The following is a 15,749-nucleotide window of genomic DNA, read 5'->3' on the forward strand; positions in this document are numbered from 1 at the left end:
TGGCCCTAATCCTCTGCAGTGGGCGTCACATCTAATGACATGTATTTGATATTATTTGACCATTTAATGTTAAATCCATTCACAAGATAATCTCTGCAGTAAGATTGTGTGCAGTCTAAATGTATCAACCTTTGTTACTAAGCCTGTACATAGCAACATACCTGCTGTGCTCGGCTTTAAGTACACATGACCAGGGTTTCATTTCATTTCAAGCCAGTATAGTATATATCCCCCCTATTAATACTAATTGATTTGTTTTCTTAGTTTAAACATATTTATTGACTTTTATCTGCTGTTTTTACCGTTGCAGCAAGTGGTTTGAATGTTATAAAGTACTCTACCAAAATGGATTTCTTCCAAAATATGAACTATACCATAAACATTAGCTAACAGAGTGTTTTATCCATTTATTTCATGTTCATTTCTTTGTTATTTTGTAATACAGATTGTGTGATTTCTAAGCTTTGTGTCATAAGCTTGAACTTGTGAGTTTCTCTGCTGGTTGAAATGTTGGGCAGTTGTTTACGAACACAGATACTGTAAGATAACATATATTCAAAGTGTTCTGAACCTTAATAAAGCACTTTTCATGCTGAGTTTGGGTGAAAAAACAAAAAAAGGAATTTCAAGTTTTCTCTGATTTTCACCAAAGCTATTAAAAGTGTCATTGGTTGTTGCTTTAGATGGATATGAGAAACAGCTGACATCCTGCAGAGGCTTGTGTGTGTGTGTGGTCCCTTACTGTATGTATGTGTGTGTTATTATGCACACATGGTATAGACGCCCATTATAATATCTGGTTAATATTCATTATAAAGTGTTCTTGCGTTCACTTATTCTGGGTAAACGTGAATGCCTTGCAAAAGAATCAATCAAATCAATTCTTTTTTTCTTAAGTGGTGCACTGAAATGCTTTACCTTCCTCAGATTTAGAGTATAGTCAGTGTACTCTCACTGTACTTAAGTACATTTTAGAGGTACTTGAGTACTTTCATTTTCTGCTATTTTATCTTTAAAGGTCACCTATTATGAAAAATCCACTGTTTAATGTATTGTATACATAAATGGGGGGCCTTGGTGTAAAGAGACTCTGAAAGTTTCATGAAAAAAGATTCTCTCTTTTTGTCCTGATCCATTTATTTTAAAACCTGTCTGAAAATGAGCTGACCAGATGTTGGCCTCTTAGTGATTTCACAATGTTTTTTGTAAATACTTAAAGGTAGGGTAGGTAAGAATGGAGAAACCAGCTCGCGTGCCCTAGAATTTGAAAGTACACAACCGAAAAGAATCTGCCCCTTCCTTCAGACTTCCTTACAGAGCCCCTCCTCCAACACACACGAACACGCACATGACCAATGAGGGCACGAGATAAGTTATAAGGCAGATAATTGGTCGTGCTTTTTACAGCGCCACGGCTTCCACAGATGAAATATTTGTAATATATATTTATTGTCAAAGCATTTAATGTATTCATTGCCATCGGGATGTTAAGAGCATTCCATGGAATATAACAAAAAGTGTTTCTGAAGTGAATTACCTACCCCACCTTTAAGTAAAGTACAAGTAATTCAAAATTGTGTTTTAGTACAGTACTTGAGTAAATGTACTAACTTCCCACCACTGCTTATTACAACAGAAAACACCAAAAGATAATCCCTTAATTTAACAAATTCAGTTTTTAAGCACTTGGAAAAGTATTTCTGATAGTTAAACTACATTTTGACTATATTTACTTATTTACTTGAGTAAAACTTGAATTACTGGGCTGTTACTTGTAATAAAGTACCATCACATTGTTGTATACATACTTTTACTAAAGTCAAGCACCTGAATACTTCCTCCACACTGAATAAAGTACTGTATACATGAGAGACCAACAGGAGACCTCCTCTGTTGTGTTAGATTAATGTTGGATCTAATATCAGCCGCGTATACAGGAGAGTGTATTTGCAAACATTGTTCAGTAATCCTCTCAGTGAGCACACACTGCACCGTTTTTGATTAAGACTTTTTATTACAAAATGTTACAAAACTAGGTAGAAATGTCTATTGGAGCGCTGAGAAATAACTAAACTTAATCATAATTTAAATAGATAAATACAGATGTCCACTTCAGACAGAGGACACAGCTGCACTGATGCAAAAACAAACAAAAAACAAAGTGGCCAATTTGACCTTTGACCCTCAGTGGGTTTCATTCAGATGTTACAGGGATGATGTAATGATATTTGACAGAGATTCAACAAGAAAAGTAAATGAAACTGTTTGGAATAGTGAAAATCACAGATGATGATTATTGTGCGTTTCTGCTTCATGCCGTCACCTCTCTTGCGAACTTGCTCTCGGCCATCATTGTTTGTACATTCTCTGGCAGGTTTGTGTCATTATTAACTTCATTGGAGATGTCTGGAAATGTTTGGCTAATTCTCCTGGCAAGAACCTACAAGGAAAAAGAAAACAGTTACTACAATGAATTGGCCATTAAAGCTCCTGAAGGTAAAATTAGATTTAAGAATGTAACTTTCTTAGCCAAAACGGTCATTGTATTACTGGCACAAGATTTTATTATGTTATTCAATTTCTATAAATACATTTTATTTGATTAAATAATGAATAAATTGTTACTTCTGGGCTTTTACACAATCTTTTTTAGTAAGTAAAAAAAAAAGAAAAAAAACTTTTTTCGGACTGAAAGCAACAGTGGTGTTAAAGGGGCCATATTCTGCTCATTTTCAGCTTCATATCAGTATGTAGTGTCTCTACTGGGACATGTCTCCATGCTCTAATGTTCAAAAAGCTCTTTATCTTTCTCATACTGCCTGTGCTGCAGCACCTCTTTTCACCCTCTGTCTGAAACCAGAGCCCAGTCTGATCTGATTGGTTAGCTAGCCGGCTCTGTTGTGATTGGGCAACCGCTTAGAGATGTCCCGCCCATTAACCTATCATGTACAATGTGTTGGAGCGGTAGCCAACAGAAGCTCAAGTGTTACATAGTGATGTCACTATGTTACGGAAATAAACAAGGGAGTCCTAGGGAAAACCGCAGAAGCATAATTGGGCCCCTTTAAACTAAACGTTGGATTTTCCCTCCTCTTGACCTCTGAGCGATGAAAGGTCAGTCGTGGTCACTCACATGTTCCGATGCGCTCCTCCAGGAAGCCGATCTGCTCGCTGAGGGAGTCGATGCGGTCGAGCTGCTGGAAGGAGTGGGACAGTAACGTGGTTTTCTCGGACCAGCCATCGTCCAGCGACGGCGGGAAGAAGCTGCTGAACGGAGCCAACACCATCTGCAGCTTCTGCACCGAGGAGAGGGAATGAGGTGATAAAGAAAACAGCCCCAGAAAAGTGCTATTACTCACCTCGTAAACAAAAAAATATTTCGACCTACAGCGTGATTATACCAGAACAGCTAATCTGCATTTAGTTATTTCACTAAACAGAAGCAGGGTTCTATTAAAACCCCTAAAAAAAATCTCAAAAGCCGTTGAGTAAGTCTGGCATTTTAAAGAATCTTTTGTTAGGTGATTAAATAACAGCTCAGATTTTATATCATACACGGAGCAGAGGTGTTCCTGGTGAGCGAGGCTGGAGGTATCAGGGTAGGTGGCTTTTATTCATGTGTGTTTTAACATGTGTGTTTTTTATACCTTTTCAAGGAGCTCGACTCTGTCCCTCAGGCTCTGTACCTCCTCCGTCACATTCTCCATCTGGCTGATCCCTCCACCTGAAAACAGACAAACAAGAACATCAGAAAAAGCTGCCATCAGTTGGTGAGGAGCAGTGAAAAGATCTTACATCACAATAATTGTCAAAAGAAGGTCGCATTGTTAGTAGTTTGGGGGAATTTTTCTTTTTAAACCACTTTCCCACAGTCAGAAACTATTGAATGCCTTAGGATAGACATTTTTTATGCATTTAGTGAGGTCTAAAGTTAAGTCAAACAATGTTTGGCTCAATGTGAGTGTCTATGGGATCATTTATTAAATCAGGATCCCACAAGCATTCAGAAATTGAGCAAAACTAAGAAAGTCAACAAAGGAGGGGGCGTCCCTACCAAGCTTTGTGAGGAAAACCCCTGGATTATTCGGTCGATAGAACCATTTTGGGATATTTTGTCATGCAAAAATGTTTGTTTTCAACCGCTCAAATATGGACATTTCCAATTTTCCTCGGTTTTAAATAATATTTAACTGATATCTTTAGGTTTTGGACTCAGAACAAGACATTAAAAGCCAACACATTGGACTTTGAGAAACTAGTATGGACATGTTTCCCTGTTTTCAGAAATGTTTGAGACCAAACGATTGAGGATTAATCGGCAGATGAATCAGTCATGAAAATCGTTGCAGTTCTGCATCAGGGGAGGCTGAAAGCCGAGTTTGAATTTTCATACCTAAAGTTTATATCTAAGAAAAGTGTCTCAGAGAATCCTGCCCCCATCAATCCCTCTCCTCGAATGATATACTACTGCAACGTCTCTGAACTAGAAACCAGGCTGAGGGCCGCAGATTTTAGGGCACAGCAGGGAATCACGGACATGGGAACGGCTGAAAAAAAGCCGATACACAAGCCGAAAGAGAGGTCAATCATCCCCCGTGCGAACATGCATTGGATACGGGGGAGAGTGTCTGCCCGGCTGGACTCGAGGGGACTGTCCCTGGAGAAGGTGGGACGCAGATCGGGAGGCAACATTAGGGACCCCCTGCTTTCTGAGCTGGGCTTCAGCAGACAGAGCTCGAGTGGCTCAATCTCTCCCAGATGTAGTCCATTACCGAGACAGGAATGAGTTCAGAAACAGGGTGAGGAGGAGGAGGAGGGAAAGGGGGTGGAGTCGGCGGTGACCCCCAGCAGACAGGGTTGATGGAGCTGGAATGAGAATAGAAGTGTTGGCCAAGAGAAAGGAGGAAGATGGAGAGACACAATCGCAGTCCAACACTCCTCCACAGCGGCTTGGCAGAGTCAGAGCTATGGAGTACTTTTTGAGCATTTCAACCTGTGTTTATGTTTGTGATCTCCATAAACATCCCTGCGTGAAAAAATATATTGGGAGGCAGTCTCCAGAACATCTTTCCTTGCCTTATTGCATCCCGGAAGATTAGCTGTGAAACTGAGACAAATAACCCATTCGTCACTTTCCAAGAGTATAAAGATCTGTCATATTTGGCTTTTCAACACCAGCTCTTTTTATTTTGCTGACCTGCCGATACTCGCAGGATCTTTTGTCCTGGGAGTAACAGTCTCGTTTTAGCTGAGGAATCCCACTTTGAGTGACAATTCTCCCAACAGAAACGCTGATAAATCGGAGGGAGTTTGGAGCCAAGCCCAAGAAAGTTTGGCAATCTCACATTAACACGAGAAATATTTCATCCTGTAACACATGAGACAGTTTCCCCTTTGGATTTACAGTTTAGTGACTCGTAAATAATCCCTAAAGGGGGATAAAGATTGGGGAGATTTCGGGGAAAAGGAAAGTCTTCTTTAAGGTTTCATGTTGCATAAATCTTCCCAAAAAAGGATTGGAGCAATAACGCTGACACAGAACAGGAATTAAAAGGAATGTCCTGGGGTCAACTACTACTTTGAAAGACTTGGTTGCTAAGAAACAGGAAGCACACACAAACTAAAACCGACCATTTTTTCATGGTTAAAGACAACATTGCAACATTTTAAGAGAACTAATGTAGTGTGTGGGGATGGAAATATGTCTGTATTAGCATGGGAGCTCTATTAGAGTCAGATGTGTGCTGTACTCGCAGGACTATTAGGAGTAAAACTGAGTCATTATTAAAGAAGTGGTCCCGGTGTGGCCTCACGGGGCCCCCCACAGGGCCCCCCCACAGGACATCTGTCTGCAGTCGGCACCAGTCGCAGTGCATTATTACTCACGGTACGAGTTGAGAGTGGCATAGCGCGTACCAAAAGTAATAATGGACCGCGAGGCTGGCTATGTTTCTCTTCTTCTGTGCTCCTGTGAAAAAAAAAATGGCACCATGTGTGAGTGAACGCACACACTCCTGTGATGCTCATTTACCCGCATCGGTGTGACCACCCACTGTTGCCTGGGTGGTGGGAGGAGGAGGAGGTGGAGGAGGGGGGGGGGGAAGGCTTTGACAGGAATGGCCATCTCCTGTAAGTCTGAAGCCGTCTCTGCACACACACCGATAGCTGCCAGCTGTGTTCACACACTCCTGAGCGCAAGGATGCTGCTCGCTACACTCGTCCACATCTGACAAGAAACACAGAGATATGGGTGACTGTGTGTCTGTGTGTCTGTGTGTCTGTGTGTCTGTGTGTGTGTGTGTGTGTGTGTGTGTGTGTGTGTGTGTGTGTGTGTGTGTGTGTGTGTGTGTGTGTACCTGTTTGGCATTGGTGTCCCGTCCAGCCGAGCGGACAGGCACACTGGTTGGGTCTTAAGCAGGTACCTCCGTTCTCACAGGGGGTTCCACACACAGCTGCAGAAGACATTTACAGTGATTCAGGATTCGAGGAAATAGGCTTATTTCATTTCTGAGAGAAAATCGAATATGAAGATGCTAGATATGAAGCCACAGCCAGGAGACATTTATCTTATTTTAAGACATGAAGAAGAATACATTTCACTCATTAACATGTTTTATCTCAAGGATTACTACAGCATGAATGTAAAAACAACATGTTGTGGGTTTTATGTTGAGTTACTGCAATATTTCTTGGCTAGAGGCAGTTTCATCTGGTTGCATCGTTGTACCTGGACAAATAATAAGCCCCCCCTTGAAGTTATAATACACCCCTAAGTATCTCTTTTATTTTGTGGGTCTCTCAACTCTTTTAAGATGTTGACTTATGTAAGCCGGGTTGATTATTATAATTTGGGAGTGAAGTGTTCCTTTAAAAACACAAAAAGTAATCTTAATAGACTTGTGTAATCTTTCTTTAACCTTTAAACAGAGTTAGGCCAGCTGTTTCCCCCTGCTTCTAGAATGTATGCTAAGCTAGGCTAAAAACCACTTAGCTGTAGCTTCATATTTCGTACAAGCATGTGAGTACTTGTACATTTTGGCAAGATACTGAATATGCATGCTTCCTGTAACATGTTAAAAGCTGTTCCACTCCACAGATGCAGCAGGTGATGCAGGTACAGACTGACAGATGAGCCAATCACACGTCGCTCCCTGTTACCTTGGTTGCAGTTGTGAGAGTGAAACCTCCTCCAGCCCGGGCAGCACTCTGAGTAGAAACCTGAGGAAGGGGCTGCTCTGCTCACCTGCCGGTACGCCACCGAGTACACCGTCCTGTGGAGACAAAACACAGTTAGGGATTTACTAGATATTCATAATGCTGCTGTGGTCATCGTGTGTGGCTGAGCCGGAGCCAGCCTTTTCCATCCTCTGTCAGACTGAACAAATGCTGAGGAGAGAGCGGGAATTTGGTGGCACACTGAAACCACGGACCACTGACTTCCAGGAGTGTGTCAGAGAGGAGATAGGGAGGGAGGGGGGAGGACGCAGGAGACAAGATGCAGAGTCAAATCCTTGAGACAAAATGGCCCCTGGCTCGCCCAAAAAATTATTTGTAAACGAAGGTTGACAATAATGTTTACATCTTGGGCCTTATCAAGAGCCACTTGTCTTTTTGTGAATGTAGATCGATGCTTCTTCCTTTAGCTCAGTTTTGTGTACAGATTATCTTGAGGTCTTCATTTCTGGATTTCTGGATTTCTTGCCACTTTCTGCAACATGAGTTGAGTGCCATCTAGTTTATTGTATTCAATAGAAGGCAGACATCTCTAGAGCAAATGTCTCCAACAAGAGGCACCTCACGCTGGTTTACATTTTTAAGTTTGATCTTCTCTTGTCATTTTTACTTTGTGTGTTTTTCAGCTTTTCCCTCAATTCACCACCTCGTATATTCCCTTGCAAACCAACCCAAAACATCTAGGAAATTAGATCCGGTATTCCATCTTTTCTTTATCCCTTACTCATGTCTGACAGACTCTAGGTTTTGATTTTGTAGGGAGAATCACTTTAAGATAAGTAATCCTGTAACTGTCTGAGACAAGCCAACATTATTTGAATTACTAAAAGAATGCTATTTCATGTTGAGAGAAGAGTTAAAAATAAATGATTCAAATGTAAGGTATGTAAGGGGGGGACTAGAAAGCTGGAGAGAGATTGAGAGTGTGTAGGAATGGAGGGAGTCCAAAATAAACACGGCCGCGGTCTCTGCGGTCCGGCAGGCTGTTCATTTTCCCGTAGTTACACAAAGCACTCGATATTTAGATTCCACCCAAATATGTGCCACCATGACCCAGTTCTGTGTGAAACATATATTTGTGTTTGTGGGAGAAAGTCCACATCTATTTATGACTCCATGTCTAACCCTTCCCCTTCCTAAACATGTCAAGCATTGTTTACGTCTTTATTAGATCAATCCTGAGAAGGCTTCATGACAACGCTGTTTGGACTGTTTTTGGTCCTGTCTACTGACCTGTTTCCAATGTAATGAAAAGATAACTGACTATATCAACAAACAAAGAAGTACTAGACTAACGTGTAGTTTAATACACATCCACTTGACTATAATCTCTCTTTATTTTCTTTGAAATAAGAGAAGAAATATCATAGAATTTTTCTCAGTGCAACAGTTTTCTTAAATTAAAATGAGCAATGAATAGACTCAAGAATTATTCATTATTATTTTGGCTAATTTCATTTACTGTTTTATATAATTATCTGACTACAAATGTTTAAAATGCCAACAGTTTTATTGACTAAAACTACACTTGCTGTTTAATTTAAGATAAGACAAAAAATGCCTGGACTCAATCAACTAAGAAAAAACAGAATGACTAAATATGAGAATAACTTATTAGGTGATTTGACAAAGGACTACACATTCAAACTAAATAAGTGACAAAGTTAAACTCTCCCCAGGAAAGGATGAAAATGTCAGATTTGAATATAGTTTGTCTCACTTGTAGGTGCTGCAGAGGCGATGCCCCTGACACAGGGTGATGTAGGGCTTATGCACCGCCGCGATGTACGACTCTGTTGCTATGGCAGCGCTGTGATGGAGGTCTCGCCCGCATGCCCTCCTCCTGAGAAAAAGGGAAAGATTAAATATTTTTTTAATTTGAAAGGGAGACTTCAGGCTTCAAAGAGCATGTGAGATAGAGCTGGTTTTAGATGAGAAGTTTCTGTCTGATTCAGAAAGCTGTGAAAACTCCTCAGTTTGTCACCAGAAGTTGGCGTGGCGCCTAATTGCTTCTGACTGACCCGTGTAATGTGTCAGAGAAAAGAGTTGACCTTCGACCTCTTTGGCTCCACTTGACCTTTCATTTGGCTTTTGGTTTATTTTGGTCTTTGTGCAAATCAAGTGAAAATGACAAGATGAGCCTGGAGACTCCCCCATAATGCCGTGCGTCTAATAGCTCTGCTCCTGAGAGAGTTCACACTGAAAACGTTTCAATGTCATTTCACCAATCTGTATATATTGGCGTTGGGTGAGAATGTTGCTAAAACAAACAGGTCTGAAGTGGAGATCTGCTCTATAATAGGCACGCTGGTCAGATGACAGCCCATAATAAACACAGGAAGAGTATTAAGTGCTGTTACCCGTGGTGAGCGTAGTACTGTGGAGTGCCCATCACATGGAGGATGAAGAGGGAGGAGGAGAGGAGCAGCGTTTGGTACATCGTCTTCCTCTTTCCCACGTTCCTTCGCTCCGTCTCTCACACTCTTCTCTGTGCCAGGCGGAGGGGAGAGGAAGGGAGGAGGAGGGTCCTAGCCAAAGTCTCCTCACTGTGATTGTGTACGTTTTCCTCCACGACGACTCCAGCTATCTGCAAAGAGAGGGAAATGGAGATAATCATACACCAACTCAACACATATTATGTAATCGGGATTCAAAAAAGAAGTTACTTTCATCAACCCAGATACATTTTTTAAGAAGTGTTGTTCTTAAATTGTCCACGATTACCTGACTACATTGTTGATTAGGTCTGTAAAGTTTGGTAACATTGCGAAACTTAATTGAATGTAACTGCCGAATATGCAAGATGCACTTATTTTGAATTGGACATCTTTAGAGCTGTTTAAAGAAAAGAAAATATCATTTTTAAGTTAAGGGCTGGTTTGCCATCTCTGTACATTTTGATGTGCATAGACCTTCGACTATCCAATGCTCCCTACAGCACAGGAAGCATTGTTGTGACTTATTGGACTCCAAATAACTTGTAGATGTCTCGATAGATCCTTGCAGAGGCGGGACCATTATAGTCATTGTGTGCAAGTCACAATTGAGTCACAAGTCATTGCACTCAAGACCTAAGTCAAACCCCAAGTCCTAAAAACCACACAAAGTGCACACTGCAGTTACTTTTTTCTCTAATATCAATGTTTAGGACTTGGGGACTTAATAATCAATGACTTGGTCCCACATATAGTAGATACAGTCCGGATTTGTTGTGGATAGAGCGGGTAAAACTCTCTGATCTGCATGGATTCTTGGATTAAAACACAAAGGACAGAGTAAAAGGACAGAGAACTCTCCCTTCACACAAACGCTCACTTATCCCTTCACACCTTTTTCAAATTAATTGGCTACATACTGTACAGGATTAAAGAATGGGACAGCTTCCAGAGACAGCTAGAACCAACGCCCTCCTACAGGCACACATTAACACACCAGATTTTAAAAACTCATGGGAAATCTCTAACAGGGCACTGAAGCCAGCCGGGTGGGATGGCAGGTTATCGGGGGCCGCAGGAGGACCCTCAGTTGTCCTGGGGGGCGATGCTAAGCTTTGGTTGACAGCTTGCATGTCTCTGTGATCCCAGGCTACGTTCATTCACAAATCAGAGCAGCGGCGGGGGGGGGGGGGGACTCTCAGAGCACAGGAGGCCACTTTGAAGACAACATGAGCACGTGTGGCAATAAAAGCATCATTATTACAGTATGTTGACGATGAGAAAGCTGCTCCAGGGTTACGGGTATAAGAGATACGATTAGCTTTTATTGTGAAATGATGGAAGGATATTAAATATTTTAAAAGCTTTTTGCCTTATGGGGTGCATACAGTATGTTACCAATGTTCCTACTCAAGGGATAATGAAAACCACTCTGCAAAGATTAAGTGGTGGAGATGGAAGGAAGTCTTACATTAAACACATTACATATTCCTAGTACTGGAATTTGATTTCATACAGAACAAATGCTTGTAATCCAGATGGACCTGAGTGGAATCAAGGCTTAGAGCACATGTTTGCATCTGTGTCATGCTATCTTCAAATTGCATTGATGGAAGAAATGCTCTGATCTGTTGCTTAAGTCAAAAATAATAAACTACTACAGTGCAGAAATACTATGATACAAGTTAAAAGTCATGCATTCAAATTGTTAGGTAATAAAAGCTAAAAGATCCAACATTAAAGTGGACTTCATGTTGCATAATTAAAATAAGTCACTCTGCAGAATATGTGGATGATCATGTTGCAGCTGTTAAAGTTGGAGCTCATTTGAATAACTTTATATAAATATAGTGCTGCGTAGTTAACTATGTTCATACAGAATCAGTAATAAATTCATATTTTGTGTTAATAATCTGAATCTGTAAAGTAACTGAAATCCCAAAATAAATGTAGTGGAGTAAAACGATCAATAGTTCCCTCTGAGATGTAGAAGAAAAGGAGTAGAACATGACCTCACAGTTTTACTTATGTACAGTGGTAGTAGAGTACATGTACTTCGAAAAATAACTGCCCACTGTACTGACACTTTAGGAGAAATTGAGCAGACACATTCCCTACACTCGCCATGAGAGGGCGCTGTTTACAGCTGTACAGATCTGTGTGTGCTACATCCTCTCAGATCTCCATCTCTGTAACACACACACACACACACACACACACACACACACACACACACACACACACACACACACACACACACACACACACACACACACACACACACACACACACACACACACACACACACACACACACACACACACACACACACACACACACACACACGCACACGCACACGCACGCACACACACACACACCCACACACACACGCATTAAACGCGTGACTCCACCTATAAAGAAATAAACGCAAAGTAAACCCTACACTGACAACACAATACTAGCCAATATGAAGGACACATGCATGGATACAAATAATCACCCACCGTGAAGCTTCCCTAACAGAACCCCTCACAGAGCTCAGTCCACAGCAGGAAGTGGAGACGCTCGCTTCTTAACAAAGTTACTCCCGGTGTATTCCGCTGCGGAGCTACGGGAGCGGGGATGGAACTACCGTCAGGTTAGTCCCGGAGCTCAGACTGTCTGTCAGGCAGCGTGTGGGGGGTGATGGTAGCCCCTCCTCCCCTCCTCCAGCTGGGGGTCCCGCTGCTCACTGCATGCAATGCGGGGACCCGTTAAGTGACGTCACTGCACTATGGCTACTATGGGCTACATTAGTCCTTTCATTCATAAACTACTTTCCAAAAATAACAACATGTATCCTATATATTTTATTTAATTAAAAATGGACTTGTTGCATGACTGAAAAATAAAGTATGATTCATCTGTTTCATTGTTGCCAATAATTGTATTACATTTTGATTTTGAAAATAAATGAGAACTGTATATTGTGCCAAACAATAGGCAATTATTATTGAAGGTAAAAAATAGTATCACTGTTTCTGCACTGTTTCTGTACCTAAAGAATGGGGAATATATATGATAATAAATAATTACAATTACTTTTAAATGTTATTCCTTCCTATATGTGTGAAGAAACAAATATCTTAAAGAATATTAAGATTCCTTTGAAGCTCATTTTTAAATACATTTAGTAAATATTAGACTGATTAACAAATACATATGAATCCAAAAAGAAAACATATATGTATGTATTGTACACTCTAGATTAGAATACATGGCCATTACTTGCATTATGAACTCATTACGGGCCATGAACCTAATATTTTAGGAATTATGAAAATACTAATGTGTATGATTTTTAACAAAAGTGAAAGGATCTGCAATAAATGTTATGGTTCTCTTGGTAGTGCAACACACTGCAATAGCACCGAACTAATGATCCTTTTACTTTCACAGATGTCTGACTCTCAGAACAAACACATAGAACCAACTCTGTAGTATAACAGTACATCTGTATTCCTACAGTACAGTGGCAGTGTGACCTGTTCTATAAAGACACTTTGTTTTCCAGCTCTTGAATGCATATAATAGGCTACGTATTACAAGTTAAATTCAGTAGAAGAAAGTAATTCTATATACTTAAGTGCAACTTTGAGGTAGGCCTACTTCATTATTTCCATTGTAGCCTATGTTAGTTTATTCGTCGTTTTAGAGTGAAATATTGTACTTTTTGGTAGTCAGGCTCCTAGTTTATTTACAGGCAAAATATGAATCTACTAATAATTGTGACCTTTTAAAAAAAAAATGATGCTACCAAGCAGTATGAAGTACATGACATTTGCTCTAACTTTAGGAGATGCAACTTAACCACTAATGCATGACTTTTAAAAGAGTATTTTGACAATCTGGTACAAACCTCCTGAACACAGCCTTTAAAATGGTTAAATAAAGAAATCTTACCCTCGTAGTCGAGGGTCATCAGGTGAGTTGGCGCGCGCAGGTTGAGCGGCGGCCACGGGCACGAGCCGCCGTCCTGGATCTTTGGACTCTTCCATGCTGCTAGTTCTTTTAAAGTTCGGGCTCGGTGGTGGGTTTCAAATAAAACTCTTTGCAGTTTGAGTCCCGGTGCTCCCTGTGAGTCCAGCGGACAGAACTGAAATGTCTTCGGGCGTTTTTCAGTTGCTTTTTATGCAGAACTTCCTGTGGAACGCAGGAATTGGATGGACAATCCCAAACCGGACTTCCTGTGAGTGTTTGCCGCTGATAAAAGCCCTCTCCTGCACAAACACTCTCCATCCTGCTCAAACCGCTTCACGAATCTGATTTTGAAGCATTTTTCTGTCCCCATTGTAGTGCAGGCATCTTGAAGGGGGCCTTTTAACCCCATGGCCTTCTGCTGCCTTAGCAAACAAGAGACAATCATAAAAACTGGAGGGTCATTTTGCAGTTTCCACCTAGCTTGATTCAACACCACTTCAGATATGTTAGCTGGAGCTCATATAGGCTCATGTTTAGCTTTGGAGATCAAATCTGCCAAATTGCAGCTTGTTAAAGCCAAACTGTTGCACGATAAGAAGTAGACCATGCTTTTCCTTTCCTACATCTGTGTGTCTTGCTCTATGAGGGGAATGGTGCATTTCTATTACATTTGGTCCCTCTCATCCACGCTATGGCTTTAAACCAGTTTGAAGAGAATACAGCTGCACTTTTAAGAGTAATGTCAGAAAAACAGGCCAAGATGTTTAGTTAAATATGGTACAAAGCAGTGAAAAGCAATATATCTCCCTGTTTGAGGCTGAAAACAACAGCACTTCATGTTCAAGCTTTGAAATGCGTTCATCCTACATAATACATGTTTTTATTTCATAATGAGGTCAGAACAGTTCTCCAAAAAACATGATCATGCATTTTTTGCAATTTCCAAAATCAGTTTTAGGGTTAAGCAAACAATCTTACAATAAGGTCCATTTGGTGATGTTCTTTCAAACATAAAAAGCTGCTAATTGCACATTTTTGTTAGATTGTTTCTCAACTGCTGTTTCCAAGTTCACGAAAATCACTTTGAACCTCAAATTTCAAATGTATTGGCATCACCAAAATGTTTTGGCCAGGCAAGACTGCAGAATTGGAACATTTTCATGATTCAGAAGTAAAAAAACGTGCTTGCTCTAACAACATTATGACCCTCAGACCCTCACTGTGTGCTAGATTTCTTGCAGGAGCTTACAAACTGCCGCGCCTGACCATAAGACTCTGAAGTGCAAGAACTTGGTACTACAAATAATTTTGAACTGTCAAATTGAGACCTGTTTTGTTTTACATTTTCCACTCTTAAGGGTGCTTGAGTTTGTTTGGAGGGGGTTGTGCCTGCATGTGGATGGGGTAACTGCTGTGAACCTTAAAAAAGCTTGAAGTAGTGACACAGAATCTGACATCATGTATTAAAGACAGTCAGGCTGCTCCTCCTCTGCCTTGAATCCCAGCTTGTCTGAGATCAGCAAGGACTCATTTGTCATTCTAAGCATGTGCAGAATCCAACCACATACTTACACAGTTAAATGTGCATGCCCGTGCACGAAGACACAGTGTTCTGTGTGTGGTTTGGTGGCTGGGCTTTAGAGGGCATGAACCAGAACTTTACTCAAATGGAAAAGAGCTAAGACTGCTCCTCTCCTTAAATGTATGATGAGAAATGACTCAATCTTTTTATACACTTGCTGCTGAAGAGTATGTCTTCAAGTGTTCATTTGAGTGCCTATGGAGGGTGAATGTATGATCTGACCTGCATACAAAGAAGTATTTTCTCTGCGATAACAAAGAGGCTACGTGCTGAGGCACCATGGGAACATTTCACTTTGGGGTCGCAGGTGACCGCACACCATCAAGGCTGATCGAGGGGGCGCATTAGAATATAGGATGCAAAATCAGTGTGGCCTTGTTTGTGTGTGTTTGTGTGTGTTTGTAAGCTTGTGTAAGAGAGACCAAAGTGGGAGGATATCTCTTTTTAAGGAACTCTTTTCATTCTTTGAAATCAAGACTTGGCCCGACACAAGCAAAGTTATGCAGTCTGTGTTCCAGATTTGTCCCAGAAAAGATGCG

At 40.9% G+C, this 15,749-nt stretch overlaps 1 protein-coding gene across 2 annotated transcripts; it reads right to left on the reverse strand.

The window, feature by feature from the left end:
* Nucleotides 1-1,994: 1,994 nt before the first annotated feature.
* Nucleotides 1,995-13,809, reverse strand: egfl7 (EGF-like-domain, multiple 7). 2 transcript variants are annotated; one of them, XM_034123240.1, is made up of 10 exons: nucleotides 13,611-13,809; nucleotides 12,173-12,399; nucleotides 9,594-9,820; nucleotides 8,954-9,076; nucleotides 7,159-7,271; nucleotides 6,357-6,452; nucleotides 6,032-6,226; nucleotides 3,648-3,724; nucleotides 3,134-3,296; nucleotides 1,995-2,440 (listed from the first exon to the last, which is right to left on the reverse strand). In XM_034123240.1, the coding sequence occupies exons 3-10, from the start codon at nucleotides 9,671-9,673 to the stop codon at nucleotides 2,421-2,423; spliced, it is 867 nt and encodes a 288-aa protein (XP_033979131.1). In that variant the 5' UTR covers nucleotides 9,674-9,820; nucleotides 12,173-12,399; nucleotides 13,611-13,809; the 3' UTR covers nucleotides 1,995-2,420. The 2 variants fall into 2 exon arrangements, with proteins under 2 accessions (XP_033979131.1, XP_033979130.1); XM_034123239.1 differs by lacking the exon at nucleotides 12,173-12,399.
* Between the last annotated feature and the right edge of the window lie 1,940 nt (nucleotides 13,810-15,749).

The sequence above is a fragment of the Trematomus bernacchii genome, unplaced genomic scaffold (assembly GCF_902827165.1).
Source record: "Trematomus bernacchii unplaced genomic scaffold, fTreBer1.1, whole genome shotgun sequence".
In the NCBI taxonomy this organism is placed as follows: Eukaryota; Metazoa; Chordata; class Actinopteri; order Perciformes; family Nototheniidae; genus Trematomus; species Trematomus bernacchii.

Coding starts and splice junctions, on each gene's coding strand:
- egfl7 (XM_034123239.1), bottom strand. CDS start 9,673: ATGTACCAAACGCTGCTCCTCTCCTCCTCCCTCTTCATCCTCCATGTG. Junction 9,077..9,593: donor CAGTACTACGCTCACCACGG/GTAACAGCACTT, acceptor CCTTTTTCTCAG/GAGGAGGGCATGCGGGCGAG. Junction 6,227..6,356: donor GGGACACCAATGCCAAACAG/GTACACACACAC, acceptor GTTTCTTGTCAG/ATGTGGACGAGTGTAGCGAG.